We start from the raw sequence: 24,469 nt of genomic DNA on the forward strand, positions 1-24,469 counted from the left end.
TCTGCATGCCCTGCTGGTTTTCGAGGTTTGAACTGTCATTCCTGTGTTTCCACACACAGGCGGCGGTTACGAGTGCAGCAAAGATCGGTGCGGGGAGACCCGGAGTGAACATCATGCCTGCCACTGCTCTGATGACTGTCTGGCCAGAGGAGACTGCTGCACCAACTACAAGACTCTGTGTAAAGGTTTGCAGATTAAACTGGTCCATTTCTGCCTCAAGATCTTATTGACATCTTGTGTCTTCAGCCTCAATTCAACTGTCACTTAAAGTACTAAGTGATGCTCAAAAGCTTAGGAGAAGTAAATAATTTTATTGTCACATTAACCCGTTGTTTTCTGGCCAAGAAAAGGAAAATTTATTTATTTTATTTTATTTTTTTTACTTTAAAATGAAAAATCAAGTCACTCCATGTTTTTCACTATCTGAAAAAAAATACAATTGCCAAAAGATTCATCTAATTTCTGAAATGCCATGAATGAGAAAATGTTTTCTGATGTTTTCTTGCGTTTGAAATGAATGAACCCCATGTCTAACTGAAATTAATGCCAGAACAACGTAACATCTAGACGTCTGCCGAAGTCTGGAGTTAAAATGAGAAAACTGTGATTCCAGCAAGGGGGAGTGGCCTGCTGAATGTGCAGCAACATGTTAAACACGGTTAACTACCTAACGTGTGTGACTGACTGTCTCTGTCGTCAGTCTCACTGATTCCACCTCTTCCACATAGGCTAAGGGAACAGCTGTGATCTATTGTTAGAGACTTTAGATCCTTAGATCCTACAGCTCTTGCCTATTTGAGGCCGATCTCCAAACTACCTTTTCTTTCAAAAATCCTCGAGAAGATAGTCTTCAGTCAATTAATGGCCTTTCTGAAAGACTACAATATTCTTGAGGTTTTCCAATCCGGTTTTAAAACCCTGCACAGCACAGAATCAGCTCTTTTAAGAGTTTTTAATGATATCATTTTAGCTACTTACTCTGGTGACTGTGTTATTTTAGTGCTTTTAGACTTAACTGCTGCATTTGATACATTGGACCATGAAATCCTGACCTCTCGCTTGGAACAGTGGGTGGGCGTCAGGGGCAGATCAAACGTTCTGTGTCAGCCTTGGCGACTCGGTGTCCTCCTCTGCTCCTCTCTTGTGTGGGGTCCCACAGGGCTCAGTTCTGGGCCCTCTCCTCTTCTCTCTCTATCTGCTCCCGCTTGACTCCATACGTACGAAGCATGGGATTCACTACCACTGTTATGCGGATGACAGTCAAATTTATGTTCCACTCAAAAACAAGAACGCTTACTCTATCACTGCATTAGTTAAGTGTCTTGATGACATTAAGGCCTGGATGGCTCTGAACTTTTTGAATTTTTAAAGAAAAGAAAACCGAGGTGATGGTTTTTGGTGGCACTGCTGGAACGCTCCTCCCAGATCTGGGTTCTTTGGCCCAGCATGTCAAACCAATCATCACTAATCTAGGGGTAAAAATTGATTCTGATCTCAAGCTTGACAGCCAGATCAGGGCAGTAATTAAGTCGAGCTTTTATCATTTGAGGCAGCTGGCCAAAATAAAACCAATTCTTTTGAGGCAACAGTTTGAAATAGTAATCCACACCTTTGCCACCACTAGGCTGGACATTGCAATTCCCTTTATGTGGGGGTTAGTGCTTCTTCCATCTCCCGTCTCCAGATGGTCCAAAACGCTGCAGCATGTCTTTTGACCAGCACCCGTAAATGTGAGCACATTACCCCCATTTTAGCCTCACTCCACTGGCTGCCCATACATTTTAGAATCCATTTAAAAATTTTCCATATACTTTTAAATCCCTGAATGCTCTGCCCCGCCTTACCTCTCTGAGCGTCTACACCCCTATGTACCTGCTTGCTCTCTCAGGTCAGCTGATCTGCTGCTCCTGAATGTGCCCAAGACCAAACAGAAGCTCAGAGGGGACCGTGCCTTTACTGTTGTGGCTCCTAAATTATGGAATAATCTGCCTCAACAAATCAGACAGGCCTCTTCTCTGTCTGTTTTTAGATCTCTTGTGAAGACCTACCTCTTCTCCTTGGCTTTTAACACCTAGATAGACACTGGATTTTATTTTATTTTATCTTATCTTATTTTTATTGCTCTGATTGTATGGCTTTTGCTTTTATCCATGTTTTGTGTTTTTAATTCATTCATTTTACTTACAATATTTGAGCCATTTCGTCTTTTATCTATAATGTTTGTTCTTTTTATTTATTCGCCTGTACAGCACTTTGGTCGACTGTGGTTGTTGTAAAGTGCTCAACAAATAAAGATTTGATTGGAGATTGGATTTCAGTTTGTGTTGTTCCTTCATCATTCCCTCACTGTGTCCTCTGATCCTGCAGGAGACACACCTTGGCTGCAGGAGGAGTGTGAGGAGATCAAGACAGCTGAATGTCCTGCTTGGTTTGTCCACATATGAGACAGAAAGACAATAAAGAGATTCTAGAGAAAGCCTTTATGTCAGTATGCCTGTGTGTGTGTGTGTGTGTGTGTGTGTGTGTGTGTGTGTGTGTGTGTGTGTGTGTGTGTGTGTGTGTGTGTGTGTGTGTGTGTGTGTGTGTGTGCGTGTGTGTGTGCGTATGCATGTGTGTGCAGGTTTGTGCGCCCACCACTCATCATTCTATCTGTGGATGGATTTCGAGCTTCTTATGTGAAGAGAGGGAACACCGTCATTCCCAACATCGAGAAGCTGAGTAAGTGTCTGAAGAACGTTTGTCTTCGTGTTCTGTCCTCGTGTTCTTTCCTCGTGTTCGTACCTCGTGTTATGTCCTCACGTTCCGGCCCCATGTTTGGTCCTCAACCAGAAGGGAGACTCCGGATGCGGTGGTTTATTCACAGGAGGAGTACCCTAACATACATATTTTCATCACACGTGTGTCTGTTCCTCTGCTTTCAGGAACATGTGGAACCCACGCTCCATACATGCGACCTGTTTACCCCACCAAAACGTTCCCCAACCTCTACTCACTGGCTACGGTATGGTGTAGTTACTTCATGGTGAATGAATTATCAGATCATTTCACTTGTTGTCAGGGTGATATTAAGAAAAAGCAATTGCAAGTTTACAATGGTCAGCCTCTGTTCTGTCTACTTAGTAATGCTCGTCTTCTGTCACCCTATTTAACTCGTTATAACAAGCCAGGGAGAATTCAGCACAGTGTTTGTGAAGAGTTCTGTAAATATGTATGGGCCCCTGCACACTAGCACACAAACAAGACGGCCTGTAAGCATGCAAATAGGCAGAGGGTGATTTTAGAGTGTTGGCCAACTGCTTAGTGTGGTGCTCCAAAGAGCAAGTTGTTGGGGGATGGCGCCTTCCTCAAGGGCACCTCGGCAGTGTTACGGAGATGAACCGACAACCCTCCAACTGCCAGTTCGGTATTCTAAATGAACTTAACAACGGGCAAATTGTCCAGGGTAAACCATGCCTCCACCCAAATTTAACTGGGACAGGCTGGGATCCGTACTTCATTAAACTCATTACAATTCCAGGCAACTGAAGTAGTGTAGTGACATTAGTAGGCATAGCTAGAATGTGATTTGTACAAAAACCATAAAAACAAAACAGACGGGTGGGGAAATTTACAAAACAAAATTAAAAAATAAAATGAAAAACTAAGCAATCAACAGGACTAACTCTTTTTCAGGTTAATCAGACCCTATGAGCCTAAATTCTGAACAGTTTAACATTCATATTTAACTTAAACTTAAAAAAGACAAAAAACATTGAATTTTCTGTGCTGGCCTCTATGTGGAAGGTGAAGATGATGACGTCCTAATTAGGCTTCAGAACTGTGGATAAGGTCCGATCACACCAACATAGCAAGAGGATTTAGCTTAATGCCAATCATCTGTAAAATGTTGATTCAGATGTCAAGTCATGTTAAAATGACTCATCACATCTCAGACTCAGAACAGTTGGCTGTGATGTCAGACTTCATGTGGTCTTTTCATCTTTCCTGCTGGCATCATCTTCAGCATTTCCACCTTCTTTTACTTCTTCTTCTACATCTCTGTGAACTTCTGAGCAGGAAAAGAACCCACAGTGTATTTATTTTCATGGAGACGTTCACCAACATGGAAACTGAAGACAATTCAGGACAATTCAGGTCAGGATGAAAGTTAGAGCAGCAATGTAGACTACCTGTCACAAAACTCCTGTCACTACCTGCTGTTAGTGCATATTATATTAATTATCAATGGGGTTGTCCACCTGTCCCAGAAGATTTTTGACCGCTTAACACTGAACTCTGTTTTGCTATTTGATGTTAGCTATTGGTGGAGTTAACGAAGAGACTTAATGAAATAAAACAGAGTAATGAAACATAAAGGGGCGTGTCTGACTTTTGATGACCAGGAAGTGACATCAACGCGTCATTCACGTCAATGTGTTGGAATACCTCAGTGAATTAAAGCTTGGTTTAGCCTCTTCACCCCCCAGGAGAAAAGTCAATCAATAGAGATAAAGATGTGGGGATAATGCCCTAAATCCCTCAGAAGTTAGCACCCTGGGTATAGCATAGTGGTCTGCATTCAGAAACTGTTTCAAAGACATGAAACGAAAGAGAAAGGGCATACCTCCTTCCACAATAAAGTAGAATTAACTAAATATTCATAAATTCACAAAGTAGTAAAACTGTCTAATCCAGCACTAATGTTCAAATCCAACCGTGGGCCTTTCTGTGTGGAGTTTGTATGTTTTCCCTGCGTCTGCGTGGGTTCTCTCCAGTTTTCTCTCAACCACCACTTAATTGACTGTAGGTGTGAATGAAGCTGAGAGTGAATTTTCTGTTTTTCAGTATGGGATATAACAAGGTCGTCATTAGAAAGGAGAATTGTTTCTCAAATGAAGTACCTGGTTAAATAAAGGTTAAATAAAAAAAATCAAGTGATTAAATTACAATCCTGTATTATTTTCTAAACTCAGTGGGTTCTCTCTCAGGGTCTCTACCCAGAGTCTGTATTATGTTCTAATCGAGGGTTCTCTCTCAGGGTCTCTACCCAGAGTCTCATGGTATCATTGGTAACTCCATGTATGATCCAGTGTTCGACGCCACCTTCACCCTAAGGAGCAGAGAGAAACTCAACCATCGCTGGTGGGGAGGACAACCAGTAAGCACTGACTCTATTCTACCCTACCGTACTCTACTCTACTGTAACCTATCCTACCCTACCCTACACTACAATACCCTACCCTGCCCTACCCTACCCTACCCTACTCTACTCTACTCTACTCTACTCTACTCTACCCTTCCCTACTCTAGTCTACCCTACTCTACTCTACTCTACTCTACTGTACTCTACCCTACTCTACCCTACCCCACCCTACCCTACTCTAGTCTACCCTACCCTACTCTGCTCTACCCTACTCTACTCTACTCTGCTCTACTCTACTCTACTCTACTCTACTCTACTCTACTCTACTCTACTCTACTCTACTCTACTCTACTCTACTCTACTCTACTCTACTCTACTCTACCCTTCCCTACTCTAGTCTACCCTACTCTACTCTACTCTACTGTACTCTACCCTACTCTACCCTACTCCACCCTACCCTACCCTACCCTACTCTTCTGTACTCTGCTCTACCCTACCCTACCCCACCCTACCCTACTCTAGTCTACCCTACCCTACTCTGCTCTACCCTACTCTACTCTACTCTACTCTACTCTACTCTACTCTACTCTACTCTACTCTACTCTACTCTACTCTACCATACCCTACCCTACCCTACTTTACTCTGCTCTATTCTGTTTGTTGTACACTTTCTTTGTAATCTTTGATCATGTATATAGGATCAGATAGTCAAACCAAATTTGATGTGGATTATTGTCCAGATTCTGATTTTGAGTTTTACAAACGTTACAAATTTCTGCCGCAATTTCATTTGTTGTTCAAATGAACAAAGAATAAAAACGAGTAATGCTGAGGAGGAGTGTATTTTAACTAGAAATTACCATTTCTTTTAAAGAGTTAGCAAAAGCCAACAAAAAGAAAACTTGTGTGCTTGTGTGTCAGATGGAATAGCCTACCAAAAGCAGGTACACAAACAGACACACACACGCACACGCACACGCACACGCAGACGCACACGCACAAACACACACACACACACACACACACACACACACACACACACACACACACACACACACACACACACACACACACACACACACAAACACAAACACACACACAAACAAAATGAGATCCTTCTTAGGTTACTCTAACACACTCATTCACTCTTCCAGACTGATAAATGAGGTTATACTGTTTATCTCCTAGATCTGGATCACAGCACTCAAACAGGGAGTGAAAGCTGCTACCTTCTTCTGGCCTGTGTAAGTTTTTATTTCTGACTTTCATTCAGATCTGTTTACCTGAATACACTTCACAGCCTCGTCTCTACAAGCCAATGTCATAAATTCTTTATAGACAGTCAGTAAACGCTTGAGACAGACAAAGCCCGTTATTTTTACAGGGGAACCGTGTCCCTGTCCTCTATATATGACTTCAGTTCCTTGACAGTCAGAGACGTCTGTTGTTGATTTGCTGTGTGTGGCACACATCCTGAACGTGGGACAGGACTGGACTGCAGATGGAGTAGTCCAGTACCCTGGTGCAATACCTGACTGTTTTTCTCTGAAGCAAATAAATACAAATAAATCTTTTGTGTTTTGGCCTGAGACCATATCGTGTTGTACAGACCAACAGTAGGATTTTAAAATCTAACATAAACTGTTGATCTGAGGGTCATTCTGACGTTCCCTGCTTTGCTGACCTTAAGACTTCTTACAGAACCATCCCAATGAGCTGCTGTTAGGACTGCTTTTAGTGAGACATGCAAATGCACCATTAGAACAATCTGACCTGCTTAAATAAATGCATGCACCGGTTCGTTACAATCAACACAATTACACAATTACTTTATTGTTTTTTGTCTGTTTTGTTGTATAAAGTTGTGTCACATCTATTCTCTGATTCTATCTCAGCATTTGTTGTGTGAATTTAAAGACTGTAGTAAGACATAACACATGCTTTTACATTATGGGCAGTAGCCTGACTTTATAACAAAAATGCAAAACCATTTTATTCACTTCAACAAAGAACAGATGCTTCAAACACCTGCTTCAGTCACAATAAAATATGTGATAAATGACATAAGTCTGGAAAGAAAGTCCTCTTTTTACTAAAGACACATTTTTTGAGGGACTGGAAAAGGTCTATCATTGATGAGGGCTTAGTTGTTGTTTTTTACAAACATTTATGCAACATTTGAATGTCTTCACAATTAAACCTTTTCTTCATTTACTACATGGTGCAGGAAGCTCAGATGGCACTAATACAAATAACCACTAACAGTAGTCACTGTCTCATGAGCATCACAGAAGACTCCCCATCTCCTCACCCTCTCTTCACCTTCTCCCCACCTTCTCCTCACCTTCTCCCCATTTTATCCCCACTTTCTCCTCACCTTTATCTCGCCTACTCCCTACCACCTCCCCACCTTCTCTCCAACACCTCCCCACCTTCTCCCCAACACCTCCCCACCATCTCCCCACCTTCTCCCCACCTTCTCCTCACCTTCTCCCTACCACCTCCCCACCTTCTCTCCAACACCTCCCCACCTTCTCCCCACCATCTCCCCACCTTCTCCTCACCTTTACCTCACCTTCTCCCTACCACCTCCTCACTTTCTCCCCACCTTCTCCCCACTGATGCAGTCAGGACATGTAAACTGTTTCCTGCAGTTTGAAATAATTTGTTCGCATTACCAAATATGTGAATCACAGATTACAAACACTTCTGTCAGGGAGGCAGACATAGCTTGTTTGCTTTAGTGAATGCTCTGTTTGTTGTAATTTATCCACACTGGCACGTTGGACCATCACATTCCTGAATAACCAAAATTGAGCCCTGTGGCTCGTGACCCATGTTGATATTGGAGGCTTTACAACCATGAGTAGTTTCTGCAAATTAGATGATAAAATCAATGTCCTGTTCCCTGTAGAGTCTAGTGCTTGGGGACTGTTTCTGGTTGTTGATTTAGATTATGTCCTCAATACTAAATGAGGACCTGAGTCTACATGGCATTGTTCTTATTTCCTATTAATAAAGTGAACTAGGAGGGTGAATTTTAAAGGAACATGCTGTGTGTCCTCAGAAGCTCAGCAGATGCATTGTTCTGTAAGTGAAGACTGGGGGTCGTAAATGATTGGCTAGTAAAAGTCATCAGAATAAGCCCGTTCCTATTCCTGCTGCTTTAAACCTATAGCTGGTGGAACACAAAGCAGCCCACATCTATCAGCACAGAGAAGGCTTTGATGGAGGGGATGGCGGATCTCAGTAGAGAGATGGCGTTGAGTTGTTTTTACAGCAATTTGTGCAAATGGGCCTGTTTACACTATGCAGTATACCTCTGTGAACCAGGGTCACGGACCCACCACCCTATAGGACCAGGGGGGCCACAGTGTGGTTTTATTACACTTGGCACTGACAGATATGTGAGAGTAGAGCTGGAATGACACTCTGCAAAGGCTGGACAGGCCTCCACAGAGGATGTCTACCAGACATGTGTCTGCTAACAATAATAATGGAGTGTATGTCATAAATATAAGCGATAAATGAGAGCTAACATGTTGGACATGTTTTTAACAAATGGTTTTAATCCCACAAATCCAGGGTATTATCTATATTCACTAAACAATAAAAAAACATTTTCACTCAGAGATCCCCTTGAGATGGAAAATCTTAAACATCACCAGCACAATACTACTCCATGAATGACTCTGATGATGTTTTATCATGGCGATAAACTACCCACCACATTTCAATCGGTCAGTCAGGGTCAATAGATTAGGTTAGTTAATTCATGGGTGATTTACAGACTTTGAGTTAGCTGCTGTCTGCCTATAGCTGCTTTTTGAATCTCCTGTCTGTGGGTTTCGTTATAAAGTAGTCAAATCCTTAATATTTATGTCCGTCTTTCCATCTATCAATTCTTACCCCATCCACAGTTGGGTCACGGTAGAAGCCAACTGACCACTGTACTCCAGACACCTGTTTACCCACAACTACTTTGTACCTAGCCTGAGGGAAACCAGAGGTGTTAGCCCCAAGATACATACAGTCAGTCCAGCAGGTTCTGGCTCCATCTCAAGACCTCTTCCCAGTTGGACTGGGCCAGGAGTCTAGTCAGGGGAGGACTCCTAACCACAGAACCAAAGAAGCTCAAAAATCCCATGTACAGGTTGAAGAGCTGCAGTGTTTTGGGCTCCACAAATATCTGAGCTGCCCATCCGTTCTCTAAAACTCAGCCCAGGATTGGAAAGCAGATTAATTGTTAAATCAAGAGCTTGGCAGTCTGACTCAGCTCCATTTTCACCAAGGTAGTCCGTTACAATGCCATCTCACACACCACTACCCCATCAGTGACAAACAAGAACTTTGCTTGGATCAGCAGTGTAGGTCAGAACCAGAGGGGGGCGCTCCACAGTTCTCCAGCAGAGAAGTGTGGTGCTGACTCACATACTGGCTGCTTCATGTTAAATCTGCAAACCACTCTAGTGCAAACTGAAGTTCACGGGTGGACTGTCCCACTCAACACCATTACAGTTTGGGATGAGGCCCATATTTATCACAAATAGAACGAAGGCTAGTCTTTTGGTGGAGTACATCTCCCACAGAAATGTGCCTGAGAACACAGACATCACTCTCACTTCGGTTACAACCTCCCACAGTACCCACCACATATCTCATCAGGGGGCCCCGTCAAAGGCGGTTCTTACCCCTCCACATAGTTTTATGGAAATACATTCAGTAATTTTTCCTTGATAGGTCTCTCTTGGTCCACACCAACATTTAGCAACATTTAGTGACCCATGCACAACACTCCCCAAAGGTCTGTGGAGTGTTTGTGGGGAGCATTTTACTCCGTTTTGCATAATTCCACAAACACGGATGAAAACAAGACCCTATTTGCAAGGTAATAAAGAGAAAGGAGAGCAAAAGTGGACGTCTGGGAATTCCAGTGAAAGCCTTTTGATATCACATTACAAGATGCACCACACTGGGGCTGACGTGGTAATGGGGAGCAGGGATTGTTGCTAAATGCTGACAGCTTACTGGGAGGTCCCCCCTCCCCACCCCCCAAAACCACAAAAACAGAGAACAAGGGAGGAGAAAGACAGGAAGGATGAAATAGAATAAGAGGAGAAAATGCTTTATGGTAAGTATTAACACCAAAGTACATGAGGACAGGAGCCTGCAGCCTGTTAGTACAGTGTGACCGGACCCCCACCTCCAACTCCCCCCCTGCCCCATGCGTCTGGCACCATTCGGGGCCTCTGTTCTGTGTGATGGTTGACAGCTGTGGGCTGTCTGACAGCCAGCAGCTTGGTCGGTGGCCCCGTCACAACACAGGCAGCCTTTGACGTCCACACGCTTTAAACAGTCAGGGGCCGTTAAATTCTGTTCCACAGCTCTCAGCTTAATGAGGCTCTGAGAGAGTAAAGGAGCAGTCTGGAGTTTAATGGGTTAATTGTTCACGCAGGCAACACTGAAACCAGAATCACAGTGTATTACAGTACTGTAGTTTCCACACTGTAAGGCGCACTGGATTATAAGGCGCGTTTTCACTTTTTTAGAAAATTAAAGGCTCTTAGATGCCCTTTACAATGTGGAAAATATTGTAATTCCTTTTCCCTGGCAGCTCCGGTGTTGACTCCATGGTGTGTGTTGTGTTTCAGTGCGATCCCGCTGGAGAGACGGATACTGACCATGCTCCAGTGGCTCCACCTTCCTGAGGGGGAGAGGTGAAAGCAGTCTGTTCCTTCCTTCTGTCTCACTTTGTCTTTGTTAATTCTGAGGAGCTGATAACGGAATCCAGTACAAGCTGGATTTTCCCAATGAAAGCATATCATTGTTGAATAAAATGAAAGTAATGTCACTGAAAGACACAGAACAAAGTTATATAACAGAACTAAAATTGTTTTTAATGATAATAATTTGCCTTATTCTTAGACTATTAGTTTCACACTCAAAATAGAGGATTTTCATATGAATATGTCAATAGTCTGGTCGACCCAAGTTGTTTCAATAAAGCTTCACAATGTCATTCCTCCACATCATAGGACTCAGAGTTTTCCTCTTGATATAGTAACTTAAATAGGTCATATAGCAAAGACAGTATGTCAATAATAATTCAACAAAATATTTGTACTCATCTTATAACGTATTTATTAGTGCCGCTCGGGGCACTGAAACAAAAATCAACATCACAAACACCAACAGCTAATAAAACTACAGGTGAACTTCCTACTCTACCGAACACAATGCAGAAGTTTAAATTATTTTTTTTTTAAACTTTTTTTTGTAAAAATTACTAATGAACTCGTGGGGAACTGTTGTCCCCAGCTGGACTGGACTTTTCTCTGAGGGTAACACAATCCAAAGAGGTGAAGAACCACAGATTAATGGATTGCATTTTGTTATTTTCTAACTAAGGTCTTACTTTCTTTCCACCAAATGATACCTATCATCTTCTAACTTGATTTAGTAAACAGGAAGTTGATATCGGTGATTAACTTCATGTAATTGTCTCCCTTCAGGCCTTACGTTTACGCCATGCATTCTGAACAACCGGACACATACGGACACAAAATGGGACCCATGAGCGCTGAGGTGAGTCCTGCCTGCGTTTGGCTTTGCATATGAAGCACACAGTAAAGGGCACAGGCCACACACACAGACGTACACAAACACAGCCACATGGTTTGTGTGTGTGTGTCATCAAAACACACCTGACAAACTTTCACTCCGGTTTTGTGTTTCAGTTGAACAATCCTCTCAGGGTGGTTGACCGGATCGTGGGCCAGCTGATGGACGGCCTGAAGCAGATGAAGCTCCATCGATGTGTCAACATCATCCTGGTGGGGGATCATGGTAAATACACACACACACACGCGCGCGCACACACACACACACACACACACACACACACACACACACACACACACACACACACACACACACACACACTGTGGCTCTATGTATTATAGAGGAGTGTACTGGAGCTATCACAACACACACCTCCCGATCTGGCTGACCTAGCACCAGTTTCCCATCTACCCCTCTGCCTGACGGTGCTGCCCCTGCCCCGTTTGCTTTTTCTTTCTGCCCTTTCAGCCCCACCACCACCTCAGAATCACCAGGCTCTGGTCAGGGGGTTCAAGAAGTTTGCTCATCACTCCCCATATATCCATGTAAATACATGTGTGGGGAGTGATGGGGTTAGGTTCCAGAGGGCAAACTAGGCTCTGCTGCTGCAATAATAAACATTACAGATGGTGAAGTTGTCAGAATAAGCCTCTGTTTCAGAATAAGGATAACAAAGGTAAGCATTTAGATTATTTTTCAATGTAATCCAACAGTTTAAATGAATATTTATTATCCAGGTGGCTGTATATCAGTGGAGAGTCAACCACGTTTCTTAGTTTACAGAACATTTTGGGAGTTTTGCAGCAGCTGATAGGAGGAAATGGAGATGTGCTTTAGAACATTGAAACAACTGAACACAAACACCTGAATACATCACACCTGTTTGTTCTCAGGTATGGAAGAGGCCCACTGTGAACGCACTGACTTCCTCAGTAACTACATGACCAACATTGATGACATCATCCTAATCCCTGGGTCTCTTGGCAGAATACGGTCGAGATATCCCAACAACCATAAATGTGAGAGAAAAGTGTATTACATTGAGTTTTTTCTGACTTATTTAATCTTTTCTTTCGTTTTCTGTTCTACAGATGTTTATTGAACGTCCTTTACAATTTTTGTCACTTGATGATGCAGAAATCACTCAATTTAGAGCAATTTAGAGTTTTTTTCCTGTTTGTCTCATCTTCTTCCCATGAAACAAACATTTCAATGGATGCATTTATTTTTTCTATTATGGATTTATTATTTCTATAATGCAGGGGGATGTAGAGATCAGCATGTCTTTCTATCTGCCATATATCATCTCCTTGCACTCATCTCACTCTGGGAGTGAAGTGTCCCTTGGTAACTTCAGAATTTTAAAGAAAAAGCTATTTTATCTTATCTTATCTTATCTTATCTTATCTTATCTTATCTTATCTTATCTTATCTTATCTTATCTTATCTTATCTTATCTTATCTTATCTTATCGTATCGTATCGTATCGTATCGTATCGTATCGTATCGTATCTTATCTTATCTTATCTTATCTTATTTTTGTGCCTCTTTTCTTTGTTCAGATGACCCCAAGGCTGTTGTTGCCAATCTGACAGTAAGTGCACGGCAGACATGGACCTTAGATGGCTTGTAGAATTCACCAAGAGGAGAGTCCTGTCAGACCTGACGACTAATGAAGGATGCTTTGTTCCAGTGTAAGAAGGCAGACCAGCACTTCAAGCCGTACCTGAAGCAGCATCTGCCTAAGAGGCTGCACTACGCCAACAACCGGCGCATTGAAGACATTCACCTGCTGGTGGACAGGAAGTGGCACGTCGCCAGGTACGAGTCCATCACTGCATGAAAGATAAATACTTAAAAAATTAACATAAAATATTTTGAAGCTCTATTGAATGAGTAAAAGACGTTTGACTCATACAGAGGTAATCAGAGCCTACCAGGACAGGCACTGAAGTCGTCAATTTTTCCTCCTCTAACAGCATCTATCATGGATTCTAATGCTCTTCCAGAGCTCTAACAGAGGGTTCCACAAATACTTGAATCTTGAATCACTGGAAAAGTTGTATTTCTGTAAAAATGATGAACCATATACATGACTTAAATAAGGGTGACTTCTAATGTTAACTCGCTCTGCTATGAGTGGTGTCTCTTACTCACTGTAATATAAAGATTGAAAACCAGCAACAGTACATACAGTACAACTAACAAATAGTGAATATCTCTTCACAGTTCATTTAACAATAGGACTAATTATCCAGCCTTGGTCTGGTGCTGTAATCTACGCTAACAATCCAACTTTCTACATTGAACACACAAAATGAAGACACCAAAATGTAAAGCAAGACATGTGGAATTGTGTAGCAGATTGTGAAAGAACGATATCATGTTATATTTTAGATTCTTGCTTTGATGACAGCTTTGCAAACCCTGTTTCTTCTCTCTGCTTCCTGAAGTCGTCACCTGAAGTAGTTTCCACTCCACAGATGTTCTTTGTGAAGGGTCATTTGTGGATTTTCTTGTCTTCTCATTGGGGTTGGAACCATTGGCTGTGTTGTTCAGTTAGTTACAGTTAATAGTTCTATTTTACAAATGTTAAAATCCATATTATGGCAACAACCAATCAGCTAACTAAAGAGAAATGACAGTCCATCATGACTTTCAGAACTGTGTCTTCAAGTTCAGTGGCAGAAAAACCATCAAGCATTATGATGTAACTGGTTCACATGAGGACCGCCCCAGAAAACAGAAGACCAAGGGTCACCTCAGTTCCTGAGGAGAAGTTCATCAGAGTCACCAGCCTCAGAAATGGAGAGCAAACAGCCCAGATAAATCACACTGGTTCTCGTGGCAGACACATCTCCACACCAACTGTTCAGAGGAGACGGTTGGCTCTCTACATGGAGAGCCCCCACTGTGAAATCCTGTGAAGTTGGTGGAAAAGTAAAAGCAGTTTCCATCTGTTGCCCCATCTGTGACTAAAAACCGCAGTAATATTTGATATTCAGTGCTGATGTGGTGTTTCAGCCCAGCCCTCTGTGGAGCCGTTTGCTGCACATCTTGCGACACAGGCTGCTGTCAACGCTTCATTAACACACACTGTAGAGCTGAAACGTTTTAAGATGTGCCTGCATGAGTCCTACACATGTGAAAAGAAACCCAGAGTCTTTCATAAGTGCAGCTGCTGAGGCACTGATGACATGTTGACTCTGAACTCTGACAGATGTTTGATGTACAGAACTGAAAGGTCTTACTGCAGCCAATCAGAGACAACCTGCAGCATGAGGTCATCAGGGCTGACAGCAAAAACAAACCACCTCACTAATGACTTGTATGTGTGTGTGTGTGTGTGTGTGTGTGTGTGTGTGTGTGTGTGTGTGTGTGTGTGTGTGTGTGTGTGTGTGTGTGTGTGTGTGTGTGTGTGTGTGTGTGTGTGTGTGTGCATGTGTGTGCATGTGTGTGTGTGTGTGTGTGTGTGTGTGTGAGTGTGCATGTGTGTGAACATGGCCATGTCAGTACCAGTCTGGAGTTGTCATGCTGCTTTAGTATGTTAACTGCGGGAGAGGAGAACTTCAATTGTTAAATGACCAAGTGGGTCATTTAACACACAATTTTGAAAATCCAATAAACAATAGTCTTGATATATTGCTTCTACACACACATTAGTTGAGCCCTCATAGGTCAGCAGAGCTTGGTTCTACTACAGCGACACATCAAGTTGTGGCTGTAACAGTTCCAAGCCTGTCAGTGATGTTACTGCTGGTGGTGCTGATGGTTGGAGGATAGAGAGGACAGCAGGTGTTGAGAAGAAATAAACATATAAATGTTCAGTTGAACCACTATCAGAAATCACATTTAATAAATGCATTGACTGTATCTTGAATTTAGAGTGTGATCCATCCGATTATTATTGTCTGTTTCATAATCACAGGAAGGTTCCTGAAGGGAAGAGACACTGTGGCTTCTCTGGTGACCATGGATACGACAACAAGATCAACAGCATGCAGGTACTCTTTAAAATCTACTGCGGCATTAAGACATCATCAGTATCCAGCTCAGGTCAGATGACACTTGTTTTTTAGGACTAATAATTTTATGTGTCAACTTTCATTTCCAGACTATTTTCTTAGGGTACGGACCTGCATTTAAATTCAAGACCAAAGCCCCAGCTTTTGAAAACATTGAACTTTACAATGTCATGTGTGGTAAGAAAGATATTGTTATTCAGACTATAATTAATAACCACTAGCTCTCTATTTATGATTCCCTGAAACCAAAATGTCAGGCGATGTATCGTATCCATCCATCTGTTTTAACTTCTCATCTGGAATATATCCAACTACACATTTCTAGCTTCAACAAATGTTACACATATATTCAGTGAAGTAAAGAGTTGTGCCTTTTCGTATTATTCTACAATTTTCATTTACTTTCATGGAATTTTCCATGAAGGGATGACTTTAAAGGTGACTCTGAAATGATATAAAGAGTGTATTGTCTTTAGATGACTCTTGTTCTTCAGGGGAAACTAAAGCTGATTTTCCTCCCTCTCAGATCTTCTGGGTCTAAAACCAGCCCCCAATAATGGAACCCATGGTAGTCTGAACCACCTGCTCAGATCCCCTCCCTACAGACCCTCTCTACCAGAGGAGCTGTCCAGGCCAGCCGTCTCTGGTCTTCTTCCTGCAGGAACAGACAACTTGGGCTGCAGCTGTGAAGACAAGGTCAGCCATGCTGCCTGAGTGGCAGACCTGCGTCCAGCGTCCTCTAGACTAAGCAGACAGATTAGTCTTTAGGAGATTGGCTAATCTGTCAACTCACTTGGACTAGCGATCAAAGAGTGAAAACAACAACATTGTGATTGTCATCAACTGCCATAATTCACTTAATCCAATGTAGTTGGCTGAAAGCAGGTAAATTTACTGAAGTATACTGCTATTAGAATTAGAGGAGAAAATATAATTAAACTATGATAATCTGACACAAGATTTCTGCAGTGTTTGATGTACAAGTAGACTAGAAACGATTTCTTATGCAAGTAGAGTCGCTAGCGGGTACACTGGTGTTATCTATGAAGTTCTCAGGCCAGCCAGACCATTAAATAAGTAGGTAAACATTTGATTGTTTCCCTTGAATGGTTTCTTCTAACTTGTCAGGTTAACAATTACAGTGTTGAGTTTTGCTGCTTGTTTGTATCATGTTATTTGATGCAGGCGCCAAATTGTTTTAGATAACTGACAGTTAATTATCCTCCTCTTCATCTGAGGATCGAGTTCTGCATGTTTGTCCTTGAATCACTTTTTGTTCTCAGAACACGATTGCAGTAACAGGGACAGCTTAAACAATAGAAGCTGAAATGTGTCTCTATGATTTCATGCCCTTCTACATAAATGATGCTCCCCTACAGGCTGGGACAGGGTGATTTTGTGCCGAGGAATCCCCAAAGGGCAGGAGTGTCCAAACATTTCGTAAGGAGGGCCGGATTTGAAAATTTGAACGTGTCCAAGGGCCAACAGTCCCTGATGATAATATTTAAAACAAATGTGCACATAAATGTTGTGTTTTTTAATATTTTCATCCATATACAACAAACAATGAAGTTAGCAAATGTAATCTTTCAAATGAACACATCAGGACACAAGAGTTCTCTGAAATTCCAGCAGAAGCAAACAGAACCTTGGGGGAAAATAGAACTGTGTACGATAACCGACATGTAAATGTAATTTACTTTATTAATCCTCGTAGTGAAATTGTTATTCCACTCTAGCACACACTGGTGGTTAGTGGTATAGTGGATACAGGCCCGTAGCACACACGCAGACACACAAGGGGCCTGTAGGCATGCAGGTGAGGGGGAGGCAGAGTGGCGGGCAGCTTCTTCGTGGTGCACCCTAATGAGCAACTTGTTAAGGGGACAGTGCCTTGCTCAAGGGTGCCTCGGCAGTGCTCGGAAGGTGAGCTGACACCTCCCACTGTCAGCTCACACTACAATTTTTTTTTGCCCGACACGAGTCTTGAAACACCGACCCTCCGGTCCCCGTCCAATGAGTGGACAGAGCTGCTGTTGCCCCAGGAGCTCAGTCTGGTCTGATGACACAACAACAGTGAACCACTGACACCAATGTGAAGAGAGAACCAGAGCACTGGATCTCAGGACGTATGGAAGGTGTGGTTGGAGGACAGCAAAATGTCTTGTAGGTGGGAGTCACTTGGTCGTGATCTCAAGCAGTTCAGGTTCAGAACAGACAAAGTGTCCTGACACAAATCTGTGGAGCCAAACAAGTCATGTTCTTAGTAAATGTGTGCCTGTCTGGAAACAGTGTCCAACGGTGAGAAGAGTAAAAACACATCTTTTTTGATAGTGGCAGAATCTTGTTGAACCCACCAACGAGGGGTACAATAACGGCTGTAAACCGATTGGTTTGTAAACCCGTACTGTCACCATGACGTCACGCAGAGCTGGAAATATGTGGTTCAGGGCTCTGTGAGCGACCAGTGTCTCTGGAAACGTTGTCCTAAAGGCATGATGTGTGCAGCTAGTTAGATCGATTACATCTTTTCCTTGAAGGCCGACATTGAGATACTAGATGTTTTGTTCTGTCACCCAAATAACTGTCTTTCATCCATTCAGCGTTTGACAGTTCTTTCATCGTTGTCCTTTTTAGACAAAAATTGTCCACTTTCTCCATTAAAAGAACAAAATCCCAGCAGTGTGGTTGTGCTGTGTAACCTCCTCACATTGTTGGGATAGATTACACCGTCAGATTCAGCCTGTACTTGATTTCCTTCCATTTTTCAACATGGCTGCTCTTGGATAGCGTGTTGTATGTTTTAGCCTCTAAAAATTTTAACAGTATCAGATCAGACCAAACTTCATTCAGACAGCGAAGAGTGGGCTGCGAACCCCTGTGGAGCTCTCTGGAGAGTTAAACCCTCCCAGCAAGAGTACCAGTATCTTACAACACAGGCTGTGATTGGTTTATCATTCAGTCTTCTTCTTTGAAGGTTTATGGCAGTTGACAGATGTCCGTTATACAACGCTTTCTCCATAAGCTGAGAAAAGGAACTGCATGCTCAGTTTCTGTGCTGTATGGTGGGCCAAGTGTAACACATTTTTAGGCAAAGCGTGCGGACCATATAACATCTGATCTTGGGCCTTCACTGGCCCTCAGACTGGATTTTGGACACACCTGACATAAGGGGATAATAAAACACACTGTATTTTGGTACTAATCTAGAATTTAGCTAAATTGTGAATTATTACACAGACATGATTGATTCAAAGACACTTTGTGGAGGGGTTGGACATGGGCTTGGAAGCCTGGACAGACATGTGATACCCCCACTATGGTGGGGGTATCACCATGTTTACAGCCAGGTCTATGCAGGGTTTGTTTGTTTTCATCTAGACTACAGTATTTTCTGCACTATAAGGCACACCTAAAAGCCTTTAATCTTCTCAAAAACCAACAGCGCGTCTTATAATGCGGAAAATAATGTAAATGTAGTGTAGCTGGTTTATCGAATTCAAGTTGTAAAAAACAAACAAAATAATCATGTGCATGGGCCAATCATATGTATATGTGATCATGTGTGCATGACTGTCAATGACACTGTTTGGTGTGTAATAAATGCTGGATCTAATTACTAGATCTAGACAGCTGCTTCTCTGCTTCCTGCTGCAGGGCTGGAGTCAACTCACCTCCAGTCAGTTCAGATCAGACACAATCTGTCACAAAGGCATTTTCTCTCATCAGCCTCCTCACTCAAAACAATGTTGGTGTATTTTCACCACTATCTTTCTACATTGCTTGTGTTGGACGTGAGTTTGACCCGGCCCTTCTCTGCATTATTTCTTCTGTTTGTGATTCCCATGTAGATCTCTGGCAAGAGATTGTTTCAATCTCCAATCTTTTTGCAGTTTCGTGTAAAAAGTAGGGGCCAGAGAGGTTTGAAAGTGACCCTTGTACGAGGCTATAACCTGGAGTCACTGTGGCTCTGTCTCTTACAGAACAAAGTGGAGGAGCTAAACCAGCGACTAAGGCAAGCCATTGATGGTCAGTGATTAACGAGGCCACTCAGTCTGTCTCTCTATATAAAATGAATTATAATATTTAACATGAAAGTTGAAATGGTGAACCATGACCATGAGCGACCCCGTTGATGCTGTTTGTTCTCTTCAGTGTAAACTGAGGTGAAACCTGTCCTGATCCGCACCCGTGGTTCCTCTGCTGTGTGTCCTCCTCTCTCAGACAGCAGAAACCTTCCACATGGTCGACCTGCTGTTCTCTTCCGTACCAAATACTCCATCCTCCACCACAGTGACTACATCAGCGGCTACAGCGAGGCTCTGTCTATGCCTCTCTGGACGTCATTCACCGTCAGCAGACAGGTACACCTTCATCCTGTGCTCTCTTCCTTGGTTGAACTTCATCATACAGATTGCCTGTTCATCCGTAACCCTATAAAACCAACCGTATCATACTTGATCGACTTGGCCTTTCAGGATTTGATACTAAAATGCCATAGATTTGACATGTTCCCCTGAAAAACCTGATATATACAATCAGACACACGCACCTGCATTTTCTATGTGCAAAAGAAATCTGGATTAAGACTTAACTTTACAAATTAAAGCTCATACATACAAATTTTTGTAATTTTTTGGAGACTTTTATTTTCAAAAATTTCAAAAAGATTTTTCTGGCAATTATTTCAAGGTTTGGGCTGTAACGTGTTAAAGCCCCCACCTGTTGATGGGGAGTCACGTGAAGTTGGACACTTTATGAAACAATTCTGGAGCACATGGGTTTAGAGAGTTCAAAAAATAAAAGCAGCTAAAAATAAACGTACAATACAGCTCATACGGTGAAGTCAAGCTCTCCAGACGTTCAAACATCCACAAGTGATCTGAATATTCACAAATCTTCTCAGCTAAAAGCATTTACATGCACCCTGGAAGGTGTTTGGAATGTCTGTGCCTTCCTATTCAAGCTTATCTACTCTGTGCTTAGACAGGAAACTGATATGGATGCTGCATCAAGCCCTGTTGTCAGATCCTACACTAACTTTTCTCATCTTAAGCATTTTTCCTCAGCATTTTTGTGATACACTGATGTTTTTTGTTATTTGTTAAATGATATTTGAACATGTTATTTAGTCATTCAGTAGAATGAGACCATAATGTTTAGTTCAAAAGCTCCAAAAATAGTTTGTTTACCACATAACTTCACTAGACTTTGCATCAGGATGGCGGTGAACAGATGAGGACTACTTTATTTCTGAGTATTTCTGAGTTTCCTTTCAGTCTGTTGCACAAGTATGGAGCATCAACCATTAGGAAAAAAAATAAGAGCAAAGTGTGTTCTTGTTCACAACCTCATTATTTGCTAGCAGTTAATTTAGTATTGATTCCCGAGATAGTCTGACCGTAGCAAAGTTATGGGTGAAAGCATTGTTCTGTGTGTATTCCATAGAAAACTATTAAATGTTGACGGTTATTACCCTGTTCTGTGAATTTAACACAAAACATTTGCTCTGCTGGTCCTTGAATTCCAGAATTGTTTCTGGAGTGGATACACGCCACAATAAGTTATGAGTTATCACAGACTTGTTTTAGCAGTGTGCTTGAAGCGCCCCCTGCTGGCCGTGAACATCATCCTCTTCCCACCGGTCACGACCAGTGGACCTACTGTAAGTCCTCCGTGTGTCCTCCAGGTAGAAGTGTCTCCTCTGCCTGAGGCTCTGTCCAACTGTGTGAGGCCTGACAGCAGAGTCCCTCCAGTCCACAGCCAGTCCTGCACCAGATACCGGGCAGACAAACAGATTGCCTACGCCTTCCTCTACCCTCCACGTACGTCACCCCTGCCCTGCTGCTCGTTCTGTCAGCCGTTCTTCTGAAGACTTTATCCTGTGTTGTTGTTGGTTTTTACCATATTATAAAGACAGTATTTCTCATTTCTAACGGTCCAGATGGATTAATAGGACTTCAGGTCAGAGTTAAAGGTGTAGATATTGTAATAACGTGACCAATGAAATGCATTCTGACTCACGTAGGTTTAAATACTGAAGTGCAGCAAATAATTCTATTCAGTTATGTGGATGACACTCAATTTCATTTGAAGTTAAATATTTGGGATAGTCGTCTGCTAGTCAGATGAATACCGTCAGGTATTTTACACTGAATAATTAATAATGCATCATGTATAATGACAGAAGCATGACAATGTTGGAGAAGAGTCCAGTCAACACATTCTTTAATTGGTTAACTTTTTCTTTTTCCTTCACAGAATTGTCCTCAACCGTTGACAAAAAAAACAATGCCGTCCTCATCACCAACACCGTTCCCATGTATCCTGCGTTCAAGAGTAAGTCCTGCAGGAACAGCCTCGACTGCAGCTGAGACCCGGACCAACTGTCCTACTGTGACGTTCTTGTCCTTCTGTCTCAGGGATCTGGACGTACTTCCAGAGAACCCTGGTGAAAAAATACGCAACGGAACGAAACGGGATGAATCTGCTTGTAGGACCCATATTTGACTACGACTATGATGGCGTGAGAGACTCGTCTGACAAGATTAAAGAGTGAGAAAATCTAATCTATTCAATAATCATAATAGTATAACAATTTTTGTGCCCGCGAAGCAGTGATGTAATAGAGCGGTGATGTTTGTGTGTTCGTACGTCCGTCCACCAAATATCTTCAAAAACCGTTAGATAGAAAGATGAAAGAAAAGGCACAGTAAAGGGGATGAAAATGAAATGATGACCTTGACCTTGTACTTTTGGACATTTTTTGCACATATCTCAGGAACCGGATAAGATAGAAAAACGAAATACAAATAGCATCATATTCAGGGAGGCAAGGGGATGAAAATTAGATCACAACTTTGATCTTGAAAAACTAGGTCAAGGTCAAATTTAAACTTTTATACCTTTTTCACAAAACAAAAAGCATAATTTTCAGGAAGCCAGAGGCATAAAATGTGACGATGACCTTTACCTTTGGAAAACTGGATCAATGTCAGCCTCAATAGTACAATATAGAATTCATTCATTATGAAAGTAGGTCAGGCTAAATTTTGAATTCAGGGGTGTTCAGGATGTTACAGTCTCTGACTGCATTTTTTTTTTATTATGATCAGACAAAAAGGCAAACATTGATTTTAGTTATAAAAAAATTCCCTGTTTCTGTTTTTATGTTACGTGTAAACCACTTACCAGACAACTACTAATTTACAGTTAATATCCCATCCCATCCCATCCCATCCTATTCATTGCTGTTATGTAGGTAATCAAACCGATCAGTGTCACTTAGCTGTGACTTCACAAGCCTGTGGTATCTAACTAGTGAAGCCTGTTCACACGCCTTGTCCAACATGATATTTAACTGGAGAGGATGAGGAGGACTCCTTTACTTCACTGTTTATATGAAAGGCCTAGTAGCATACACTAATGAAGCCATGAATATTATCAATGTGATTGATTGTGAAATAATAGATCATTAGTTATCTACAGCGATCCTCCAGGAGCAGAAACAACGTTTTGTGTTTCGTTCACACTTCAGGTGCAGCAGCTTTAACCTCTTTATAGAAGAGAAAACGTGGCTCCTGTTGGGGTGGAATTAGTTAAACATGAAACCGGTTCGACTGAAATCTTCTGTCTGACCTCCAGGTACGTCAGCGGGGCGATGCCCATCCCTACACACTACTTTGTGGTCCTGACCAGCTGTCTGGACTTCACACAGGCAGCAGACTCATGCAGCGGCCCGCTCAGCAGCGCCGCCTTCATCCTCCCACATAGACCCAACAACGACGAGACCTGCAGAGTAAGACGTAGTTAAACGGATGAGCAGACAAACACACACACACACACACATACACACACACACACACACACACACACACACACAAACGCACAAGGGTGGCACCGCAGTGCAGTGGGTAGCGCTGTCACCGCACTGCAAGGTATAATAAATGTCCCTCTCACCCTTGTGGGGTGGTATCTGTGTGTCATCCTCAAGCTCGGGTCCTCTACCAGAGGCCTGGGAGTCTGAGGGTTCTGCGCAGTATCTTAGCTGTTCCTAGGACTGCGCTCTTCTGGACTGAGGCTTCAGATGTAGGGGCTTGTCCCTCCATGTTGTCTCCTCCTCCTCCTCCTCTTCCTCCTCAGGTTTCTGCTGTCTAAGGCATTCACTGAGCAGTTCATCTGTTGGGGCCATCTTCCTGATGTACTCTTGGATTTTTGATGTCTCATCCTGGACAGTGGCCCTGATGCTCACTAGTCCTCGGCCTCCCTCTTTCCGCTTAGTGTACAGCCTCAGGATGCTGGACTTGGGGTGAAACCCTCCATGCATGGTGAGGAGCTTTCTAGTCTTGATATCTGTGGCTTCTATCTCCTCCTTTGGCCAGCTTATGATCCCAGCGGGGTATCTGATGACCGGCAGTGCATACGTGTTGATGGCTCGGACCTTGTTCTTGCCATTCAGCTGACTTCTCAGGACTTGCCTTACTCTCTGGAGGTATTTGGCTGTGGATGACTTCCTTGCGGCCTCCTCATGGTTGCCATTAGCCTGTGGGATTCCAAGGTATTTGTAGCTGTCCTTGATGTCTTCTATCCTGCCCCCTGGTAGGTTGACCCCTTCAGTTCTGATCATCTTGCCTCTTCTTGATACCATCCGGCCACATTTGTCTAATCCGAATGACATCCCTATGTCGTCGCTGTAGATCCT

General features: G+C 42.6%; 1 protein-coding gene across 2 annotated transcripts in view; it reads left to right on the forward strand.

Moving 5' to 3' along the window:
* enpp2 (ectonucleotide pyrophosphatase/phosphodiesterase 2) overlaps window positions 1-24,469 on the forward strand; it is a 41,815-nt gene that overhangs the window by 13,878 nt on the left and 3,468 nt on the right. Inside the window, exons 4-24 of one of the 2 annotated variants that reach the window (XM_068323516.1) lie at window positions 60-185; window positions 2,368-2,428; window positions 2,621-2,718; window positions 2,922-3,001; window positions 5,018-5,137; window positions 6,311-6,366; window positions 10,774-10,839; window positions 11,635-11,707; window positions 11,860-11,968; window positions 12,637-12,762; window positions 13,306-13,337; window positions 13,437-13,564; window positions 15,672-15,747; window positions 15,858-15,945; window positions 16,295-16,464; window positions 19,662-19,797; window positions 19,993-20,132; window positions 21,458-21,593; window positions 22,030-22,107; window positions 22,191-22,323; window positions 23,413-23,566. In XM_068323516.1, the coding sequence (XP_068179617.1) occupies window positions 60-185; window positions 2,368-2,428; window positions 2,621-2,718; window positions 2,922-3,001; window positions 5,018-5,137; window positions 6,311-6,366; window positions 10,774-10,839; window positions 11,635-11,707; window positions 11,860-11,968; window positions 12,637-12,762; window positions 13,306-13,337; window positions 13,437-13,564; window positions 15,672-15,747; window positions 15,858-15,945; window positions 16,295-16,464; window positions 19,662-19,797; window positions 19,993-20,132; window positions 21,458-21,593; window positions 22,030-22,107; window positions 22,191-22,323; window positions 23,413-23,566 (2,186 nt within the window). The remainder of the gene's footprint in view (window positions 1-59; window positions 186-2,367; window positions 2,429-2,620; window positions 2,719-2,921; window positions 3,002-5,017; window positions 5,138-6,310; window positions 6,367-10,773; window positions 10,840-11,634; window positions 11,708-11,859; window positions 11,969-12,636; window positions 12,763-13,305; window positions 13,338-13,436; window positions 13,565-15,671; window positions 15,748-15,857; window positions 15,946-16,294; window positions 16,465-19,661; window positions 19,798-19,992; window positions 20,133-21,457; window positions 21,594-22,029; window positions 22,108-22,190; window positions 22,324-23,412; window positions 23,567-24,469) is intronic. The other variant, XM_068323515.1, reaches the window with a different exon arrangement.

Source organism: Antennarius striatus, chromosome 9 (assembly GCF_040054535.1).
Source record: "Antennarius striatus isolate MH-2024 chromosome 9, ASM4005453v1, whole genome shotgun sequence".
Taxonomy (NCBI): Eukaryota; Metazoa; Chordata; class Actinopteri; order Lophiiformes; family Antennariidae; genus Antennarius; species Antennarius striatus.